The 23,913-nt window shown below is 36.1% G+C and overlaps 1 protein-coding gene across 1 annotated transcript in view; it reads left to right on the top strand.

The window, feature by feature from the left end:
• Nucleotides 1–23,560, top strand: part of LOC131591884 (hepatocyte growth factor-like) — a 53,652-nt gene extending 30,092 nt beyond the window's left edge. Inside the window, exons 8-18 of the mRNA XM_058862993.1 lie at nt 7,108–7,282; nt 8,725–8,852; nt 10,248–10,350; nt 12,129–12,268; nt 14,273–14,311; nt 14,780–14,876; nt 17,589–17,663; nt 18,256–18,402; nt 19,077–19,183; nt 21,042–21,187; nt 23,276–23,560. Of these exons, the coding sequence (XP_058718976.1) occupies nt 7,108–7,282; nt 8,725–8,852; nt 10,248–10,350; nt 12,129–12,268; nt 14,273–14,311; nt 14,780–14,876; nt 17,589–17,663; nt 18,256–18,402; nt 19,077–19,183; nt 21,042–21,187; nt 23,276–23,446 (1,328 nt within the window). The 3' untranslated portion in view covers nt 23,447–23,560. The remainder of the gene's footprint in view (nt 1–7,107; nt 7,283–8,724; nt 8,853–10,247; nt 10,351–12,128; nt 12,269–14,272; nt 14,312–14,779; nt 14,877–17,588; nt 17,664–18,255; nt 18,403–19,076; nt 19,184–21,041; nt 21,188–23,275) is intronic.
• The last annotated feature ends 353 nt before the right edge of the window (nt 23,561–23,913 follow it).

The following is a 23,913-nucleotide window of genomic DNA, read 5'->3' on the forward strand; positions in this document are numbered from 1 at the left end:
GTTACTCCATTAAGTAAGGAGCTGTTGCTTTGGACTTTTGGCCTGTGTTGGTTTGGGTTTTGTTTTGGTTTGTGGTTTGTTTTTTTAAACTAAACTGTGCTTCCTACACTTCTCCAATTATTAGATAACTTATGAATCATGAGTAACATACTAGAACTGTTCTTTTCCCCTGGTAAATATGTTACTATTATGAAAAAAGTACTCCTAAGTTACAGCTGACTGTTTCACAAATGCAACTTTTATAAACCTTTATCCTTTGGCATTTCCTGAGCTGATGTGTCAGTGTTCTGAGGATTCACATCTGGCTTTGCTGGTCACGTAAGCTTACTCTCCATGCAGCTTCCAGCATCTACAGTCTGGCCTCAGCCTTATAAAATAGTTAGGGGCTTTTCTCCTAGCTTTTCTCCTGAAAGCTACTGAATTATCAACCTCTGTCTACAAAGTCATAGTAGAGCCCTCAAGAAAAGGTAAAGATCAAAATGAAATTAAAAAGCTCCAAAACACAGTGTAATGGTTTTCATATTGTGATGAAAGCCTTTTGTCTCATTTCTAGGCAAAAGTTCACTGAAGGAACCAGAAATTCTTTCCTTCAGTTAGAAACTATATTAAAATCAGTGGAAATTCCACACGTAAAACTTGTAAAACATGAATTTTCCCTATATCTCTTTTGAAATACTTTTATATACTGTATCTCTTTTGAAATTAATAAGGCAATTCATATGAGAAAAAAATACAAAAAGTAGGGGTCTTGAAAGCTTAATCCAGCAGATACTTTCAAAAGGCTTTTCTCACAGGCATATGATATTTCCCTCTATGCAGTGCTCAGTGCTTTCCTTTATAACCTAGTGAGGGAATTTATTGTTGATGCTACTGTTAATTCACCATCTTGATGGCCAGAATACTAACAGAAAATATCAAAACTCTGCTTTCAGTTTTCTATCTTTCTTGAGACTCATAAAAAAACTGTTTTCCCACCTCCTAGCAGGGAGCCCAAAACACTTGGCTATTCTGGGTTTCGGTGGCTGCTCTGTGTTTCTGAAGCTGGGGCTGTTTGCAATCTCAGAGCACTAAAAAGAGAACATCATGAGTTATAGGTCTTTATAGCTTTGTGGTTTGGATTCCCACACAGGTTTTTAATTCCTATGCTGAGGACTGTTTATTTAATTTACAAGAAATACTAATTAGGAAAAATGCTTGCAAATCCAAGTCCTTGGGCCATATACAAAAATGTAGGTGTCCTCTCTTTGGGGAGTGACCACAAGGCAGCATGCTGCTTGCGGCTTTTGCTACATGTCGTGAGTGCTCTATAGCCAAAATGCTGACAACAGCTCATATACAAAATTTTCGGCAAAAAAGTTGGTGGAAGGAAGCGTTTAGAAAATAAATATGGTTTTAAGACTGAAGAGAGAGAGGGCATTGTAATTTTATTTCCAAGCACAGAATGCAGCATAAAACATTGTGGCTTACAGCCAGGGCTGTGAGAAAGAGATGACAGGAGCAATTAGGAATTAGAGATGGCTCAAGCTGCAAAAACTGGATTTGGATTAAGACTTTGGGGACCCCAGGACTGGTTTGAAGTTGCTCACATATGTGTCTGTGGTTTTGGCTTGAGACAATTTTTATTTAGAAGAGAGGATAAAAGGACAAGTAACAGCAATGAAGAAGTGTAAGATGAAATGAAGAAATGGAAGCAGTTCCAGCAAACATGAAAAAGGAAAATTACTGTTGTTTTGGCATGAATGAGAGCACTGGCTACAGGGAAGACAGGAGTAGGGGACTAATAATTCTTTAAAAAAAACCCCAAAGAGGTGGCATCTCCTCTATAGAAGAGCTTTAGAGAGGTGCTGAGGCCCATAAAGGAAGTTACAACTATCAGTCATCTGAGAACTGCAGAGCTTTTTGGACTTACTGTGTTAAGGACAGTGTTTCGTTGATGCCTACCTGATGTCCAGCCAACCTAGGTGCCTTTACTGTGGATTTAGCCTTTCCTCAAGTAGTCACTGACAGTAGTCAGGGGTGACCAGAGCCTGAAAAGCCTTGAGGAAGTTCAGTAAAGGCCTTGGTTTGTTGGGAAAGAACAAGTAATGAAACACCAAAACTGAGAATCTAGATCTAAAATGAACTGTTGCAGTGTGCTCACAGCCTGTGGGAAGGCAAAACCCCACCAATATTGAATTACTGATTCTTTAGAAATAGATATTTCAACTGCCCATTTGAAAGCACAGTTCTGATTAAAGAGTTATTTGTTGAATCATTGTATGTAAACAAATAAAAGTAAGACTTATTTAAAGTTAATATTTGTGTAAGATAAAGATGTTTATAGAAAGGAGGCAATGAAAAGAGACTGATAATTAGTAGTTGATAAAATGTTATCTTCCATCTTGCTTTAAAAGGAGACAAATAATAGGTCCAGTGTTCAGTGTTTATGCAACAGCTTAATCCATATTTCCTCAAAAAGGATCCTTCTCAAATAATTTTCATAATTTCTATGATAATTTGAAAGTGAAATTTGAGAACTCTAAATGTGAGGAGATTTTTACTCTTTCTAATAGATTTAAAATAAAAATTGTTTAAATTTAAAGCCTTCTTGTAGATACTGGAACAGCCTGGAAAGATCTCTCTGTGCTCATGGACAAATGAATTGTACGTGTAAAGGTTGTAGGTGACAATGAGTTCTTCCATACTGTGATTCTTGAGCTTGGCTATAATTGATTTCTTCACTTTCTCATATGTTTTTACTGAAAAAGAAAAGCAAAACGCTGAAAATCAGTGGGGTTTTTTTTTTTCCATTCTTGTACTGCGTCATGGTACATTGAAGAAAATATGGAAAGGAAGGAGCTGCCACTAAACTAGTGCCAGAACTGTAAATGCCATTGCTAAAGGAAGGGATGCCTGAAAGCAGTGTAACTGAGCATGAGCAGCTTCAAAACATCTCTCAGCTTTCTTACTAACACTTGCAGAATTGCATGGATCACATTTAGAATGAACTTTTAAAATTGCTTTGTTACAAATCAGGGCACATTTTCCTTCTGTTGGCTGACACTGTAGAAGAGACATTGCATGAATATAAGCAAGAGAAGGTACTCTCCTCATGATATAATTTAGGACTTTGCCTCTTTTACAACTATGTCTTTTTCCACAAATACAGAGGTTGTGTTGTCATGAAAGAACATGAATTCTCCAGCAAAATCTCTAACTTCTTTTAAGTCAGTGTGATTCTCACCACTGACCTAAAATTTTTGCAGGATTTTCTTCTGGGTCATTGGGATTAAAGTCAGAAATAGTATCTAGCTGCTTACTTCAGCTGTCGAATGACTCAAGGCCCCTGCTGATTCCCTCATGCTGGCGTTGCTGTGAGAACCAGAACTGAGAAGACTATCTGTGGCTTTACACATAAGGCTCAGGATAATGTTTCATCTTTTTACTTAAGCATTTATGAATGCATGAGCTGGCCCAAATTAATAAAGTTATGTATTTTGAAGTATCAAAAAAAGGGAGGTTTTATGGAAAAAATGGGTATCTTTGCATTATTGCTCTTAGATTGAGGACTTTAGAGTGAACATAAGGTAGAAATTCTACTAGTGGGAAATCCCCTCATGTGGTTGTCTGAATTACATGTTTAATCTTAGCCATCCAGAATTTAAAAAAGAAAACAAAAACCTACAAAGTTCAAAAGAAGGAAAATGCTGCCAACAATTACCAAATTCTTCTGTTCATAATGAACTTTTCTACAGGAGTAACAAGTGATACTTAATCCATAAATTGTAAATAGTGGTCTTTTGCAAGGTGGTATTTTGTGTCATCTTTCCTTAAAAGTGCTTGCAATCTCAGTTCAGAACTAAAAAAACATGAACTGAAGCAAAAAAATCCTGGGAACTTCCATTATGAAATATCAGTAAGTACTGCAAAGTAAGGATTGCTTGTTGATTTTAAATTAATCTAACTAAATTTATATTGTTTTCCTCATTGGAACATTCCCTTGGATTTTCAGATCTTAATTTATATTTGAGAGCATTTATTGGGAAAAAGATGGGAATTCAATTTTATAGATTTTGATCTTGATCTTGATTTTGCCTTGTAGGAGAACTTGGTGAGTGTGGTCTTAGGGCTCTTTCACCAATGCTCTGCACATCTGATGTTCATGTTCAGAGTTATTAGATTTAGTTAATTTGGTATGTGGGTGATGAGTAATTAGCCTCAGCAGCAAGACCAGTACTGAATGGAGATAACTATGTAAGTTGTAGGCTTGGACAGCCTGGGCACTTCTTATTTTGGCAAGTGCTGTGTAATCTGCAGTGTCTGGTGAGGCAGGCACTGCTCCTCAAGCTCTTGCCTGTTCCTGTGCACATCCAGCCCAACTTTCATTAACAGGAATAGGGAGACTGTTCCCATCATGCCTGTTTGTGGAATCGACAGATGAATGAAGGATTTCTCAAGCCTTTATTGGTAAGTTTTGAGTTTTCTGTGAGACTCAATAGCCAGAATGGGAATGGGTTCTGAGGCCACGAGCCCTCATAATTTCAGAATTAAATTTCAGAAATATTTTGGAGTCTCATTTTTCATGTTTCAAAATGAGATATTTGTAGTAGATGCAGGTGATAGAGCAAGAGGAATTTGGGGAGGGTTCTGTGTATCTTTTGAAACAATGGAACTGTTTTATTAGTTAAAATAAGAATATTTTAGTGATCTCTCTCATTACTTGAATTCTTAATGAGACCTGCCGCAACGTAGTAGCAGATAAACACTTTGCATATTTGAAATAATTTCTCTCTTAGTCATTATAGTGCAAGTCTTTCCAGAAAGGGGCTTGGCTGTGCAGGTGTTCATGACAGTGTCAAAGTTAAATTCTTCTGTTGCCTTCACGTTGTGTATTTTGACATGGCCAAGTTGTAAAATCTGATCTACAGGTAGAGGTCACTGTCCAGACTCATACGTCTGCAGATGTACAAGAAGGAATGCTCTACAAATTTACTGTGACCTTGCTCAAATCAATTGAGGCATTACTGATTTCATTTCAGGCACATGATTGAAAAAAACACCCAATCCCACATAATGATATATAAACACTAACCTAATTATTTTTTCTTTAGCAGGACTGAGTATACAGTAGGTGCCGATACAAGTCGTTACAGTTGAAATAGTAACTTTTTTTGTGCATAAATAAGGTCTTTGCACCAGCTTATAATGGACTGATTTTTTTCTACATTATTAGTATTATTTAAGACTTTTTGCTAGAGTTACATACTTTTAATTTATTCATTTACTTAGGAAATATTATGAAGGCAGGGTGTATGCTCAAATTTATCATCTTAGGGAACTCTTCACCCCTGCCCTCCCAGGTTTTTCCCCAAATCTCTTTCATTTGTATAAAAGAAATGCACGTATTTTTGAAAAAGACTGATATGTATTTGAATCTGGCATAGCTATGTTCACTCTAATCAGCTTAGATGCTATATTAGAATATAACATTTGTTTTCATATATTATTTATGATGGAAAATGTAAATATTGCAACTATTTATTACCTTAAGTTGTATGAATTCATCTTTTTGTAGTTTAATTATTTAAAAAGTGATATATAGACAAAAGTCTGTATATTTTGCTAGCTGCAGTACTGTTTGATGAGTCCCCTAGAAAGAGTGCATTTGTCAGCCTGCAAAAACCTCCTTGTGATACTTGCAGTGCCATATCCTTTTGACTTTGGAGTGACCTTGGAACTCAAAATCCCGTTGAAATAGGACAACATTTGCCTTGGGAAGGAGGGACAGGAAATTAATTTGACCATGAGACACTGATTTAAAAACATCAACCAGATGAAGAGCAAAAGAGATGCATGGATAAATGTAAAATTCAACTGCACAACTTGATGTTATCATCTGACAGGGAAATGATCTTTAACGTCAAAGATCAGTCAGCAAATCAGCCAAAACCATCTGTTATGACATTTGGTTTCCTTAAGATCCATATTTTCTCTGAGTTCAAGGAACTGGCTCAAGTTACCAGGAGTGAAATACATTATGAGTAACACACAAATACTGTTCTATTCACTGGACCATTTGAAGAAAACTAATTAAAGAACCTTATTAACATACTTTTTGCTGGCAACTAATACTTTTAAGAGAATTAATAAAATTAGTCTTGTGAAAAATAGCAATTACCAATAGATATGCAGATACTTTTAAAATATTGTATTGGGAACTTTTGAGGATATTGCAGAAGAATTGCTTCTACTGCAGTGTATTTAGTTTTGTACTACTTTGTATATATCTGATGCAATATCTGCGCCATTAATTTGCAATTATGAAAATTGCATAAGAAATAAAAAGAGACTTTAAAGTTATGTGGATGAGTCATTTAAAAACCACTGTTTTTCTGACTTTAGTTCAAGACAGCCCACACCAGGGTGAGTGCAGTGTATATCAACATCTGTAAGAGATCTTGAATCTGATGAATTTGTTAGTCTTTAAAACATTTTTCTCTCTGTAGAGAATACTGATCTTTGATTTCAAAAGCCAGGCCTTTTTTCCCCTCTTTTAACCATTAAAAAAACACCCAAACTTTCTAGGAGAAATTAGCAAAATAATTTATATGATCTATTTTTTTTATTACTTTTTATCTGCATCTTATTTTTTTTTCCAGTGACCTGATATTCTGGGAATTCTTTAGAGAAACCCAATTGTATTTTAATCCTATATAAATATGTGTTACCATGTTTAACAGTGCGCATGTGGGTGATCACTCAGTTTATTAAAGCTGAGGGAATGATATTTGCTGAACTTGAAAAAGTACCTGGGAATATCTTCTAACCTCCAATGGTACAGCATAGGCCAGGTGTGTCATGCAAGAAAATATAGCAGACTCTGCATACAAGTGGATAAACTAGCATAAAGTCTGGCATTTATTTTGAATTTGGATTTTTGGTAGATGTTGTAAATGTGAAAAGGAGAAAATTATTCTATAACCACATTGGCAATTTTACCAAAGAACTGCAATTACCATGATTTCAACATCATGTAATCCATGACTCCATCAGTAATGTGGAGTTCAAACCTGACATCCTGAGCCCTACTTGGGAGAATGAACCAGCACTTCTTGTCTGGGTCTGCAGAGGAAAGCTTCGTGAACAGCACAGAGGCGGCAGCTGAGACAACAACGTGCGTTCGGGGACAGGGCGAGGGCTACCGTGGCACCGTCAGCACCATCTGGAGTGGAGTCCAGTGCCAGAGGTGGGACTCCCAGCATCCTCACCAGCACAACATCACTCCTGAGAACTTCAAATGCAAGTGAGTAGAGACATGAGGGTATTTTTACTGCAGTGGGAAAAGAGCTGAGTTTTAAAACGTTTAAAATGTTTAACAATTCATGCCTCTGGAGCAGACCACAGGTCCCTTGTCCCTGCCCCATGTTGTGATGCATCCACTCTACCTGCTGAGGCTCAAAACCGTGTGAGCCTGGGAAAATCAGTCCTTCAGATCTCAAAGCAATAGTTTTAGATGAACTTGGGTGAAATCCTAAGGATTTTTATGAACTTTTCCTTCAAGCATGTATTCACCAATTTGACTGTGAAGTGTCTGGATGTGTTCCAGGCAGGGACCTGAATCCCAGCAGTGCTGATACATTAGCACTGGCTTTTTTAATGGAACTGAAAACTTCTTTGCAGCTTGATTGCTGACTTTAATTACATATGTAGTAAATATTATCTGAATGTAATCTTCTTTGTTATAATTAACATTTATAATACTTGAAAGCACTTTAATTTTTCATATTTTAAATCCTTTTTCTGTCTAATTACTAAATATAGATGCATCAATAGGACTGACCGCTGGTATTCAAACCTTCCTGTATGGTTCATAAACTTCCAAGGTGTGATTAATCTACTGATTTTAGGCAGTTACCTTAATAATGTTTGTTCAGTCCTTTTTTAACTAAGCATAGGGGAAACCTTGTTGATCAGATTGGAGCCACAGCCCAGTTTGTACTAAATATCTTTATTGATGGGTAAATATCAGTAAGCATTGCTGTGTTAGGGCCATTCTTTACATAGTCTGTTATCAGTAAGTGCTGCAGATGTAAAAAAACACAGTGAAATATGGAGATGCACAGAACATGGCAACAACTGTCAGGAGACGGGGAAATAAAACTTACATTTAAGAGCTTTGAATATTTCATGCAAGCTGCAAAAGACATTTAAAGATGCTCCCTTGTGACTAACTTTTGCTTTAAAGGTAACAGCTGTGTAGAATTTCAACATACACTTTTTTTATTTTCCATGATTCAGTTTCTTAAATGAGTTACTGATAGTCTAGCTCTGTTTCTACAAAGTCAGTAGAACCATTCAAAGTACAGGGAGTTTTAAGCACTCTGGCAAATGTTTATATTTAAAAGCACTTGTAATGTATTGCAGGTGTATCCAATGTCAGCTGAATGCAAATTTTGATGGAGGATCCTGAATGAAAATATTGTTAATCTTCAAATGAAATCTTAAATCCCATCAAAACATGTGTCTGCTGGAAATGAATTTCCACAAACATACTCTTCTTACAATTAATGTTTTTTTCTGGACACTGTGTTCTTACTGGCTCCTCATCTCCTTGCACTTGACACTGATCAGTAACACAGAGACCTGAATGAGCCTGAATTTTTGTTAATTCATAGCAAAAAACAATCGACCACATTGGTGAGCTTAGGTTATCCCTGCTGAGAGCTAACATATTTATTTTTATAGGGATTTGAGGGAGAACTACTGCCGAAATCCAGATGGATCTGAATCACCCTGGTGCTTTACCACTGACCCAAACATCCGTGTTGGTTATTGCTCCCAGATTCCGAAGTGCGATGTATCAAATGAACAAGGTAACAGAGGAAAGGGTGATAGTGTGACTTTAAGTGAATGCCGTACTGTCCCAAACATCAAATACCCTTGAAAACTGGAGAAGTTGTGTCTGAGTTGCACCTATGTAGCTCCACTTTGACTTTATTGGCATGCTTGGGATTAATTGTGGTGTAAATGAGATTCCTTTCTCAGCTTAATTTGTGAGTCCAGCAGGGAAAGCTGCAGCAAAGATTTGATTGGATCAGATTTTTAGACAAGGCCAATCTATGCATCGGCTCTACTATCTTTACTTTTCTTAATTTGAAAGCCCTTTTTCCACAGCTGAGATGACTGCCTTGGTTCATAGTCTTTTTATAAATGCATTTCAGACTACCAAAAGTGATTTTTTCCCCGTTTTATTTTCTTGCACATGCCTCCATGTCTAGAAGGGATTGATCCTCTGAGCTCTTACCTACCTCTGCCTGTGAGGTTCATTCTGAGTCTTCACGCAAATATTTTTCCCATGAGATTTTAATATTACTATAAGGAGTAATGTTGCATCCTAAATGGATATCAATCACAGCATCAACTGAGGCTAGCACCTCAGACCTATAACCCTACATCAGGCTACATTAACACCTCCATCTTTAAATTTTAGATGATTTTTCTGTAAATTTGAAAAAGTTTCAGTTCCAAGACTTATGTCAGAGAAAGGATTAAACTTTTATAGTCATTCTGTGTTTCTTGTAAAGTATCAATTATCAAAAAGTAAAAATACTGATGAATATGAAATTAAGTGCTTTATACAAAATGTCTTTATAGTTCTGATCATTTTAAACAATTCTCTTGAAAATTCTCAAAAAGGCTTGTGATAAAAGCTTATGAATTAAACATGACTTCTGATGGAGTGAACAGGTAAGTTTTGAATTACATTAAAATTGAAGTCATGATGATTTTTTTGATTTTGCTGAAGAATTACTTGACTCTAGAATTATACACCATTGCTAATATCTGGAAACTACACAAAACTAAACTGAATGCCTGGTTTTTGTGGAGGGAGAAATAGAGGACCACTTTTTCTTGGTTTTGAATAAACTAGTTTTGACAGCTTCTAGGATATTCTGTGTGACCCTTCTAAATTAATCATAAACCAACTATTTATGAAATAAATTTTCCAAGTATATGCAAGTAAGACAAAATTAAAAATGCTGCTGTGTTGGGAATGAAGGTTTCAAACAGGAGATTATGTATGTAAATTTGAAAACTATTTTCCATTTTTCTTCCGATCTGACTTATACAATTGTCTGATTAATAGTGTATAGCATTTGCTAAACAGCACTTGTCTTTAATAATTTGGATTACTGATGGAAAGGAAGAGTTTTCTTCTTAATGTTGCACTATCATTCCACTTTTTTGTCTCAACATTCTTTTTTCAGATTGCTATCGTGGCAATGGCAAGAGTTATATGGGGAATCTGTCCAAGACAAGATTTGGGCTAACTTGCTCCACATGGGACAAAAATATTGAAGACTTGCGTAGGTGTGTACATATTAAACAGAAAGAGATGGTTCAGTGAGTCCTGAATAAATACTGCCTCCAGATGGCAACTCTTTTTCATCTGCACTGATTTTTAAGTAGCCCCTTATGCCCTGAAGCTTTTAATATCTTTGTTTTCCTAATCTTTATTTTTATCTTTTTCTTTTTTTTGCTTTGTGTTTGTATATATTGCACAACATAACTTTGTTTTGGGCTAACCACTAATTGCAGGCTTTGGGATGTTTCTTAGTGTTTAGTTTACTGGCCTATTTTACCCCATTCTAGTCCTTGAAAGTTTGGTACAATAAGATATCAGAAATGAGAGGAAATGGTTGTCTCATCAGCCTCGTCTCATAGTTCATGCTGCTTCAAGGAGGAGGTTGAACTTGAAACCACCTAATGTTCCTTGCAGCCTGAAATTGACTCTTTAGTCTACAATCTAGTGACACTGGTGTCAAATGCCAATAAACAGACCAACAATTTCCATTGTTCATCATTACTTTGGCTTCATACTCAAGTAGTAGAAATGGCAAGTTAATTTATTTGTTGAAGTAAAATGAATTATCAGGAGAGATTCATAAAATGTTTTGCTGTGTATCACACGCACTAGTGGCTGTGATGAAAATAGTCTCTCCATTTTCTTTTAGTTTCTGAAGCTGATGCAAATGTGTCACTATTAGCTTTGGTACTTGTTTTAGGTTCACAGTGCTGAACATATAAGCTATTTTCTTTTGGAAGGACTGTGTGAGTCAGGAAGTCAGCCTTTGGGGAGGCTATATTGCAAAAGGCTTCAGTGGTCCTGTCTGCTACCATCACCTGGATTGCATGTGTTTCTTCCCACAGATGGTGTGAGAGAGGACACATGCTCCAGTGTGCTGCCCATGTAAGGGAAGCAGAGGTTAAAATTCATGCTTTATGAGAAGCATGATAAGTCTTAGTTTGCTGTGAATGAGGCAGTAGAAACCTACTGGATACTTGATGCAATTGCATTGATCTAATACAGCACAGATCAGCCTTTTGTTTCTTACTCCCACACATTTTCCACCTGGGAACTTCTTTGGGGAGTTTTCTGTCTTACTCCAACAGTTTCTCTGGTTATGGGTGTTCTAATGGCAGCATGCATAGTTGGTTATGAACTGAAGGAGTGGTACAGCTGTAACTAAGTAAGCTTGTATCCTTGTATCTGACAAGACAAAAATAAACATCTTCCTCCACTTCAGATTTTGGCCTCAAAATTTCACCTCTAAAGTGCTTCACGTAGGCTTGCGGCTTAGTGATCTATCACTGAAGTTTGTCTGAGCCATTCATCTTTCTCCTTGCCTGCTGCTCATCCTTTCTAACTTTCTTAGTTTGCCTTTCTTTTGCCTTTGATTCAGCATTGTAGATTCAATGCTCCCCTGTGCTGTTAACCTGCAGGAGAAGGTACCTGTGCTCCCCAGAGAGGCCTGCAGATTTGCTGAGGGCATCACAGGCACTCTTCTAATCAGTATAATGATCCCTCCTGAGGGTATCTAGAGATTTTAGCTTGAGTGGGAGATCTGGAAGTCTCCCAGCTGCCCAGTGGACACAGTGCTTAAAATACTAACCAGAGGAAAGTTGGACCCAGATCCAGAAAATACTTGGGTCTCATCTTCCCTTTGATTTTAACCAGCCCTAAACCCTGACCTGTAGGCTTCTCAATCAGCTAATAACACAATGTGGAGCAAAGCAACATTTAACCTTTGAAAATTTGGGCTATAGTATAAAGCTTTTCAACACTTTGAATTTTTTTTTCCCTGTAGGCATATACAAATATTCAGAGAACCAGATGTTAGTAAACTGAAGAAAAACTATTGCCGCAATCCAGATGATGATTTTCACGGTCCCTGGTGTTACACAGATGATCCTCTTGTTCCCTGGGATTACTGCCCTATTTCTCGATGTGAGTACTCGGTACGCCGCTGGCGTTGTCAGCTGTGCAGTCCCAGTGAAGGCACGGTGTCACATGCCTATGCACACCTTCCTGCTGGCTCTTGTGGCAGCAGAAAATGTGTGATTCTATCAGGAATCGATTGTGCGTGACTGAGAAGGAGCAGACAGAAGCTGCTTGTGCAACATATGAACAAGGGGTTCTTTTCCTTGACCAGCTTGGAGATTTCAAGACTTATTTATGCAGCAGGAGCACAAAGGGGCTATTACAGATGGTCAAACATTTTCCAACAGATCTAACTATTGAATGAGGGCTGGATGGAGACAAAGAATTGTCTAGCGGTCAGAATGCTGGCTGTGGCCTCAAGAAACCCAGGAAGAGTTATCTTCTGGTCTAAAAGCTTCAGAGACTCTTTGTGTGATGTCTTTGTAATGTTAGGATAACTCACTATATATATGCTGAAGTGTATATGTGCTATAAAGATTAGATTTTGCTTTTGGATGTTTATGAGATGATTTAACTCCTGGCAAGAATTAGAAAATTCATGCCTCTGAAACTGAATGTTTAAATCTAAATGGCTTAAATAAACAGAATTAATAATCCTAGGGAATTCAGCAGTAAACTGATGACAAGTAGAAAAAGATAGTTTTATGCTGAAAAATGTGCAATTCACATTTACATTCAGAATCTTTCTTTTCAATTCTTATTTCTAAATTACTTTGCTGTATGTCCTGGGAGAACACTTAAATGGTAAATCAGACTTTTGAATGCATGTCTGTGATCTCTAGAGGTTAAGGATAATGTTACACTCATTCCTAGCGGCAATTTGCTGCATTTCCTCACAGCCCAAGATCCAGCATCTCTAAAAAGTGGTATTTGAAGTCTCAGGTGATATTTTGGCATCTATGTGAAGAGTAAACAAAACTGTGAAAAAGGTTATTTGTGTAAATATAAATTAAGAATAACAGCTGAAGAAATATACTTTTTATTCACGTATTCTGAGTTCATTATTTGGATCTGTGAATTCCTAAGGATGTATTCTCAGCAAACATTTGTAGGGTATCCAGAATTGGTGTGTAGTACATTTCTGCAATAAACACCAGAGAGGGAATATGCCAGTTTTACAATTGTAACTCATATGGACCAGCATTACAATATTATATAAATATATATGCACACACATACAGTCATACATAGAAACACACGCAGGTATGCACACAAATGCATACAGATATACGCACATATTTATGCTTTTGTGTATAAATGCACATAGAAATTTAACTGTGGGTATAACTGTATGTATATATATGAATATACCTATATATGTGTGTGAGTATACACTCATGTTTTCTTAATGATGGAAATCTAGTTGGACGAGACTGTTTGAATTTTCCTTGTGCAAGTTTTCAGCAGTTACCCCTGTACCTCTAGGTCATAATGCTGTGTCACTCTGTATGTGTCACTGAAGGTAAACATTTAGAAACAAACTTGTAACTATTTTTTAAATTGGACTAGATGGAAGAGCTGAACCAAATTTTGGGGAGCATGTGTTGATAGGAAAAAGTTTTTGCTGACAGGAACATAAAATGTCTTTCAAAGTTTTTTAAGGAGTTGAGAATTTCTTTCAGTCTTCTTTGGATTTAATCACATGACTTCTAAAGTTCCTGAAAGCTTATATAAAAGTGATAACTTTATTTTTCAGCGTTTGCTTGTTTGAATGAAAGATGTAAATTGAACATGATTGGGAGCCTGATGTCTTCAGGATTCAGCCAAGAAGAAAAATGCTTGACATTCCTGTTACAAAATGTTTATCTCTTATTTAATTCTATTGGAATAAAATTTTGCCCTTTTGTTAAGCCTTACTGAATACTGATTTTACAGTGTATTGAAAAAATCATTGAAATTTAAAAAATTGGGAGCCATTAAAGTTAACAATATGTCATTTGTTGTTGTGTTTTATTCAATTTTTAAATATATTTTAATTTTATATTATGGCTATTTTATGTGTCTCTCTAGGTGAAGGTGATACAACTCCTACTACAACCAGCTTCGATGGTAAGTAAGTTTGTGTATGAACAGTGCATGACTATCTTCTCAATCTAGACATTTCTTTCCAATTGGGAAACAAAAAAAAGATTATTTAAGGTTATAAAAAAACCCACCATATAGACTCAGCAAAATTAATTTTACAAGACAAAAATGGGGAATAACTTTATTATATTTATCTATTTTCACTGTCATGTTTTGCCAGTGGTGTGATTTGGTAATGAGTGTCAATGTTTGGTTTTTAAGAATGTAAATCTCAAAAAACTATTTAAATTTATGTATTTTATATTCCCTATGGATATTTAAATAGACCTACTCAGCTGTACTGAAGTAGTTTTGATGGCCTAGAAATATATTCCATTAGCATAGGAAAGCTAATGTATAAGAAAGATTGACCTTCTTGTGGTCCTTATATGCAACTGTGATGGTTTCCTACCACTGTTTTTAGTAAAATGTGATCTCTGGACCTGCTTTCAGATACTGCCATTCCTTGTGCCTCAACAAAACATTTGAGAGTTGTAAATGGAATCCCAACACAAACTAACGAAGGATGGGTGGTTAGCTTGACATACAGGTAACTATCACTTTAATTAGAAGGACAATACAATTACTAGAATATTCATTTTTGAACTATAGAAAATGGTGACCATAATAAGAATATTTCTACATTGCAGTTAAGTTCTGCAAAAGCAGAGAATAAGCCTTCTTCTAATGTCAGGTGATGCCATAGCATTCACTCTGCTAGTGAAATACTTTATATGTTCATTATCACTAACTTACACACATGAACCTGCACTGCAATCATAGTGTTCTGCTCTTTCTATTAGCTACTGCAAGTCTTTTCATAACATTGGCTTCACATTCAGCATTAAACTGTTTGTTTTAGAGGCTGTTAGAAGAAAATGAATTTCAGATCAATATTTTCACTTTGATGGCAGAGCCTTTAATTGTGAATGTAGGATTCAGGATTTATGCCTGCGTCAAATTAAGCTTTTCCTTATGTCATTGCATAGGGGATTAAAATTTATTTTAATTGCAATTAATATTTATTTGGCAATAAAAAAATAAAGTAGGAGCTATAAGGAAATGCTTTTCATTCTGTGAAACAAGACCCTAACATGCACAACTTGTGTATAACACATGTATTACATTATTGCAGATCTTTACTGCAGCATAAAGGCCAGAACACAGAATGGCTGTTTCCTATGTTCTTTTCTCTGGTTCATAACTCATCAGCTGGAAGTGTGAGTCATTAGTTTATAACAGGAATCTCATGCATTGGCCCTGGATCTTCTATCATGAAAAAAAAAAAAACAAAAACCAAAACCAAAAAACCAAAATAAGGTCTTTTGTCTGCTGGACTAGACTAATTTAAATTCTATTAGCTTATGATTCATCATCTGTTTAAAAACTATGTTATAAAAGAGGTATTACATGGAAAATGGGAGTAAAGATAAAAAATATATATTCTCTACATCTTTTCATTGCTAGAGAAGTTCAGGGAGGGGGGGTTCTACCCATCCCTGGTAACCTTTGCATTTTCTGAGATCCATCAGATCTCGACATATTGGGAGTGCATTGGATGGTTTAGGGAGACTTTTCTAGAGGAAGATCACTAAATTCCTAGATAAGTAACCAAACAGGTGGGCTAAATCACTCCCTGGAAAAGTTTATCTTTGTACTGTTTTAAAAGTAGCTGTGATACTTGATGAACTTTTAGGCAGGTAAGGTGAATTACATCTTTGTGCCTAAAATTTAAATAGCTATTTTTAGGATAGTTGAACCTGGATTTTCTGATATGCAATAAAATTCTATGAAACATGAGTACTTAAATGATTGCAGATCCTTCTATGAATAGGCGATTCTTGGAATACTCCAGCAGCAAAATATATCTTGAAGTATTACATGTGGGCATAAAAATGTAGTTTTATTTTTCATTGTTACCAAGGAAGCAAATAGAACATTGTCAGAAACAAAATCTTAATAACTTCTGACCTTTCTGCAAGAAAGCCTAACTGTACACTCCAAAATGAACTGCTTTGTGTGAATGGTGAAGGTCCAGTGAAACTTAGAAACTACTTGTATTTGGTAACCAGAGCCCACCTCTAAATCTTAAATTAATCAATGAAATTTTCTTGTATATCCAATTCAGATTCTGTAACCAAGTGTATTTAAATGGATTTAATCTGTTTCATGGAACCAGCTCTAATTTTTCCCCATAAATGAGGAATTTACCTTTCTATGTGTACTAATGAGTCTTCTAATGCAGATAATGAAATTCTGTATGAGATAATAAGTGATGCAAACATAACATGGAAGAACATAGTTATATTCCTGTGATATTTTTATAATAAAACAATCTAGAACCTACATGTAGAAGACTCCAGTCTTTTGGACCAGATATTTTGCTCCTCAAACAAAATATGATTAAAAAATAATAAAAGTCAAAGCTCTGTGTTACCTTGCTGTCTGTGAACTCCACAGATAATCTGTTATCCATCCAGCAGTTCTTTACAAAGCTTTGAACATTTGTGTGATTTGAATTTATAAATTTTGAGATTTTAAGTTTTTCTCAAATTGCTGACAATTCTGACTCACTTTCCAGAGAGCTACAGAAAATAAATGCAATTTTGGCGGCACAGAGAAGGAAACTAATTAATTTACATTCCACAGTATTTTTTTTTTTTTAAGAACTGTCATGCCTAATTGCTTTAATTTTACTTGATATATTATGCTTCAGGTTTTCTATAATCACATGTAGGATGTCATACACTGCAGATTGTTTCCAACTGAAGTATGTGGGGACACAAATCTCCTAGGGCTTGTAATCAAATAGGAACTCTCCACCTTGAGGTCAATGCTTTGAATAATACTTACATGAATAATGACCAAATGTTGTTTACATCTGGTGGCAGTTTGGGGACTTGCTTGAAAGTTTCAGTCCAGTTCCTGTTACAAAGAATTGACCCTTTTATTAAAAAAAAAAAAAAATTAAATTAGGTGTCTTATTACAAATTCAGCTTTAAAATCACTAAATGAACAGGGTAACTGAACTTGTCTTTCTGATTTTTGCACATTGGAGTAAAGCTCTGTAATGTTATGTTACAGTAAGTGCTGAAACTGTAGAGCAAAGGGACAGAGACAAGTTTCCACATGTTGTCAGTCTGCCACTTTTCACCAGCAAACGTGTGGGGAGCAAAATACTAAATTTTTTGACTATGTAGAAACTAATACTACTGGTTCTGGGTTTTATTTTAACCTTTTTTTCTTTTCTTTTTCCCCCCAGGAATAAGCATATCTGTGGTGGTACTTTAATAAAAGAAGAGTGGGTTCTTACAGCAAGGCAGTGTTTCCCTTCTCGGTACAGTAGTCTGTAACTTTGCAGTATTAAAATACATCTATTTTCAGGAATTTATCAGCACAACTCTTCTTCAACTCGAATGCAGCAGTTTTTCCTCCTGTTTGGCTTTAACACTGCTTTTCTGATATAAAAGGCCTGTGGGACCTTGATATTTTCTGTTATTATTGCTATAAATCTAAATAGCTCTGGCTATTTTACATAGAAACATAAATAGATTTTCCAAGTGTTGCGGTTAGACAATTGCCTCTTTATGAGAATAATTTCATGCTTCTGCTTAACTGGACAAAATAAAATAAAAAACTTGGGTAAATCTAAAAAAGTTCAAAGGTTCATACTGTCCAATGATTTAAATGTTTGGATACTATTATGAAAAAAAATAGATTTTAGTAACAGTTAAAGATAAAATTATGTAATGGCTTCAGGCCAAAATCTTACATCCAAGCATGTTGATTTTGGAATAACAGTTGGCAGCATGAAGCCATTTCTGCTAAGGAGCGTTAGTTAAGATTTTCCAGCATAATCATATTAAGTAGAGTTTTTTTAGTTTTTTTATTACAGTCAAAAAAATCATAACCAACTTTGCCTCATTTAGGTACAAGGATTTGAAAGACTACAAAGCCTGGCTTGGAGTCCATAACATCAAGGGAAAGGGAGAGGAGAAGCGTAGACAAGTCCGGAATATCTCCCAGTTGGTATATGGCCCCGCAGGGTCAGATTTGGTCTTGCTGAAGCTTAGCAGGTTAGTAGCTGTGATTGTGAATTCCAGGAATTTCATCTGCTGGGTGAGAGTCTTCCTAAACGGGATTTGGAAGTTCATTGCTCTACTATCTCTAATACTACAGATGTTGTCTCCATGGGGTAAACTTCCAACTGAAAGGAATTTTGACTTGGTATACACAGAAATGCAGGTCCATCGACATTACTCAGAAAACAGATGATACTCTTGTGAAATCATACTGACATTATTCTTCCTGTTAACCGTGTTTAGGTTTGTTGGGAAATTTAAAGAAAACCCACAAAGTACCCACATGGACTAGTATATGGTTTTAATTTATAGAATAAGCACCAGATTGTAGCTGAAATCCTTGTGTATATACAAGCTTTCAAAATTTCTCCATATTAACAAACCTATATATCCAAATGAAATGCCATCACTGCTTACTTTTAAGAATAAAACCCAAGTTAAATATGCTGTGGTGACAGCATTTCAAGAATTTTTTGACAGTTGGCAGCTGTAGTACAAAAAATAGGTAGAAGAATCCATCATATTCTTCAAAGACAGAAAATGAAAGGAAAAGAATTGGAACAGATTTTAATTGCTGTGGTCTATAATAAACTTAATGTAATTTTAAAAATACATTTTAGAAAGTTAAGTAAAATCCATTATATCTATTACTTTTTTCCTCTTTTCAGACCTGCTATATTGACAAATTTTGTGGAAATAATCCGGCTGCCCATTTCTGGATGTACCATTCCAGAGAAGACCAGCTGCAGTGTTTATGGATGGGGATACACTGGATGTAAGAAACTATTTTTAAAAACTAAATGAATACGTTGAGAACTTACTTCCTCTTGTCATTATAGGTGAGGCTGCGGGTATTGCCTGATGCCATGGTTGTCCAACACTTCTTGTTCAGAAATAGAGTTGTTGTTTTCTTTTCTAATTTTGTCAATCTCTGAGCCTTTTATCCAAGTTAATTTAATATTAAATATTTTCCACTAGTCTTTCTTTGTTGTTGTTGTTGTTGTTTAAGGAACAAGCATAATGATTCAAACATTTCAAGGAGTGAATTAGAGAAAAACACCAATCTACATGTTAAAAAAAATAGCAAAATTGATTTGCAGAATGTTAGCAGGGTTTTTTGACAAATCTTTGTTCATCGACTTGAGGAGTCTCTTTCTGTAATCCAAAGCAGGCCCCTGTGGAAAAACTAATACAGAAACATGTAATCAAAGACTTTATTAACATACACAATAACAGTGAACTAGGGATGAACAGGCAACCCTAAGTCTGGCATTTCCTAACTTTTGAGTACTTGACTTTGCAACCTTTCTAATGTTTATTAAACACAGTTTTGTGTGAAGAAAATACAAATATGTGGGAGAACAGACATTTATTTAGTCTAGTAAATGCTATATCTGGCTAATTATGTGTTGATAAAAAGTTAATAGCTGCCAGTTGACAATAATTACTCCAATATTTACTGTGCTCAAATGTTGTTTTGCCACAGACCCTGAGTAAGCAGCCCTAATATGCTCACACTGTCCTGGAAGCAGAGCAGAAGCTAGGCTGGAATTCTGAGACTGTCTTCCTCGTAGCCACTACTCTGCCATTTCTTTGTGGGTGGCAATTAATCTGTACCAGCCCTCTCCCAAATGACTGCCTTTGATGTTCCCAGCATGTCCATATTAGCCATCCTCTGGGGCATTGGCTGTCTGGGGGACAGGGACATCAGGCTGGAGCACAGTACAGCATCACAGGAAAGCTTAGCTTAAGAGAACTGATAAGGAATTTGCAATGTTCTGGAGTTATGTAATACAGCAAATACATAACATCTGTCATCCAAGGACTTTGTACTATATTTTTTGCACTACTTATTATAATCCTCACAGAATCCTGGCCAGGGAAGGAAGAAGTGTTACATCCATTTTTTTTTTCAAGAAAACAGGATAATAAGTCAGTAAAGGGCAAGCTTGGCATTTTCTTTTGATGGCTGTGCAGAGAATGGGCAGGTCCAGACCCTTTATTTATCTTTGCAGCTTGTAGAGCCTTGTCTTTCGACATGTAGAACAAGAGTAAGCTCCACAGGGCTCCTGCTTCCTGACCTTCACACTGGTGAATGGAGATTGCACAAGGCTGTGGCTCTGCCCTTGCAGGCACAAAGTCATTCAGGGTAGCTGAGCCAGCACAGAATGAGAAAAACTCCACTCTGCTAGTGTTTTTCAAGTCACACGTCCTTCCCTAGGCCATGGCAGGCACTGTTACACATTAACTGGTGTTTAATCCTCCCTCCACTGATGGGAGTGATAACAATTTCAGGCTCTTTTTCTGATTTCTTTGGTGACTGGGCAAGCTGGTGGCGTGCTGTAGAGGAAGCCCAGTTACCCAGCTCTTTATCCTAGTACCAAAAACTTATCCAGATATTCTCAGAGAAATGAACAGACATGAAAACCAAACATCTGGACAATCCCATTAGCAAAAAATATAAGAAATCAAAAATACTAAACCATGATAGCAGCAGGGATAGACAAAAATATGAGTTTTGGAGAGAAAGTACAATAATTGAAATTACATTAATAAGTTTATCTAGACTGTATCTTGAAACACTTTTTCCCCTAAAATAAAATATTTTTTTTTAATTTTCTTTTCACTTGTAGTAGTTAACTATGATGGCCTTCTCCAAGTGGCAAACCTGTTTATTTTGGGAAATGAGAAATGCAACCAATATCTCAAAGGGAAGATTACTGTGAATGAGTCTGAAATCTGTGCTGTGGCTGAAACCATAGGTGCTGGGCCTTGTGAGGTAAATATTGCATTTCCTAATATATTTAGGGCTCTGGATATTTCTTTCCCCAAAAAATTAATTACTGGTGGTTCTATATAATTATTCTCATTGCACTAATATTTTGCACTGGAAAATGATTAGTGTTACAAGTGTTTTATTTTATGTCAGAGTGCAGAAATTAATTTCATTGTGATATCACACCATTTAAAGATTTACAGGAATCATATATATACTCATATACTAAAACACTTCACTAGACTGAGACAAACTTGTGTTCTGTATACTAAGGACAAAAGTGGACTCTGTGGTAGCAATACCTCTGTGTTTTGATTGAATAGAAATCAAAGGCTGGAGCAAGTTTACTTTCTTATTTAGATGAGGTATTGCATGCAAAATGCATAACAGTCAGTACTCAACAGAGCTGATAAAATTATAAAGGAAAGATCCAAGAATGTACTGAGGTTTTTACAAGCCAGAAGGCTGGAGCATTTTTGGTCTCCTGAGTCTGAGCACCATATTGGACAGAAGAACTATTTCAGTGGTCGTGTAGTTTGGTACAGTTGTTTTGTTTAGCACTGGTTTTGATGATGGAGAAAAAACATTTGGGGAGAAGAGCTGTAAATAATTTATTACAGGAAGATACAATTTTTATTTTTTAAATTTTATTTTTGGAAAATCTGACTGTGGATATTTAGAAGGAGGGAAGACAGGAACATTATTAAGTATTTATTATCTGGAATATAACTGTTGATTTCCTAATACCAATGTTAACCATGCAGTAAAATTTTCGCTACCCAAGGCTAGTACCAAACCAGGAGGAACAGAGGTCATCTTCATAAAACTGGGGCCTCTTCCTTTTGTTACTAATATTCCATGGGATCATTTCTTATTGCAAAGTATTTTCTTCAAAATAAAATATTTAATTGTAAATGAGGTCTTAGACTTGTCAAGGCTTATAAATGAAACATCTGCATGGAAGTCTTCTGGGGATCCTGCGCTTTGTTTTCCCCTGAAAGAAGAAATGGAATGAATTAATATTAGCAATCAGTCTTAATCACTGAGCAGTTTCCTGCTCCTTAAGTTCTCCTTTGAAGCTACTTTCCTCAGCAGAAAACAGGCAGAGGAACAAAATCAGATTGGCAGGTGAAACTCCACTCCTGAAAGTGTTGTATGAGCCTCTCTGATGGCGTTGACATAGTTCATTGTTCATGTGGGAACTAGTCTGCCGTCAGTCAGAAAAAATCCCAAACCAAATAAAGGTCAAGCATTGTTGTTTCTCTGGTGATCCAGAGAGAATGAAATGCTAATTGTCAGCTTTCATTTTTTGAAACAATGACTCACTATCTGATATGAGCATTTGCTGTCTAGTTTTGCAGCAAATTTCCTCTGTCCAGTCTACCTTTAGCCTGGGTAGAAACTGCAGCATCTGTGTTCAAGTCCCAGATCTATGTGATTGTATCTAACTCTGATCTTGGTGCATCGTACTCCAAATTTTCATAGAAAGTCTCATAGGTGTCTCACTCATTCAGAATAACAAAAAATATAATTTTAACAAGTTATGTCTCAAAAGAATGCTTAAAAATATTACCTTTTATTATGGTTGTCATCCCCCCCCCTGCCTATTAGTACATACAGATTCTCATCCTAGGGCCTTGCAAGAGGATTGACAGAAAGGAAGATACTAACCTGACTTTGTCAGCAGTGTTTAATGCAAAGCCTGTCATCATAACAAAGATGTTTATCTGTCAACTCACGTTCTGCTCATCTGATTTACATTCACAGAAAAAAATATTAGGCTTGCAGGTAGCTGAAAGAGGTGAATTAAATCTGGTAGTCTGAAGTCACTAGAATGACATGTAAAAATGGATTATAGAGCTTAATTTGCACAGAAAGGAACAAAAAAGTCAGAGACTAACTGACATTGTTTCTCATAAGTTTTGGTTATGAAAAAAAAGAGACTGGAAGTTGGTTTATGTCCTATGGCAGGAACACTATTGCCCAGTGCATCCTGCCAGCCCCAAAAGAAACCATTCAGTAGTAGAGAGGTGAGAGCTGTGTCTTGAAGAATTTTGAGAAGTGACACTCATGCTGTTTATTTTTTCCTAGCGAGATTATGGTGGTCCTTTGGTCTGTGAACAAAACAGGCTGAAGATAGTAATTGGTGTCATTGTTCCTGGCCGAGGATGTGCCATTCGAAATCGTCCTGGGATCTTTGTTCGTGTCTCATATTACTCCCGGTGGATACACAAGATTATGATGACCTACAGAAAACCCTGAAAAAGTCAACAACTCCCATTGAAAGATTTTGGACAGCATGTAATTAATGTATAATGTAAAGATCAACAATTTTTTAAGTACTTGATAGTCAAGTTTGTTGAGCTTCTTTTAATATTTATGGGTGTTTTTGGTGTTTTTGTCTATCAGTGTTGTTTTATAATGTTGGAGCGACTTACAGTATATGCAAGTATGGTGACATATCTCCTGAAGAAACTTGAATGGATAAACAATTTTGCTAAGACATTACTGGACGATAAATGGTTTTGTAGAAATAGAACAAATGACCTCCTTAAAGCTGCTCTTCAGATTATCTTAGAAGGAGAAACAAATTATAGTTCTACTTAACACTTAACACAGCTTATTCTTTCTGTGAGCCATATATTTCTCTTCATATATAACAAAAGCCCTACTGAGAGATATATGCATCTGTCAAGGACAGCATTTACGATCATATTTCTCTTTCCCCC

Source organism: Poecile atricapillus, chromosome W (assembly GCF_030490865.1).
Source record: "Poecile atricapillus isolate bPoeAtr1 chromosome W, bPoeAtr1.hap1, whole genome shotgun sequence".
Taxonomy (NCBI): domain Eukaryota; kingdom Metazoa; phylum Chordata; class Aves; order Passeriformes; family Paridae; genus Poecile; species Poecile atricapillus.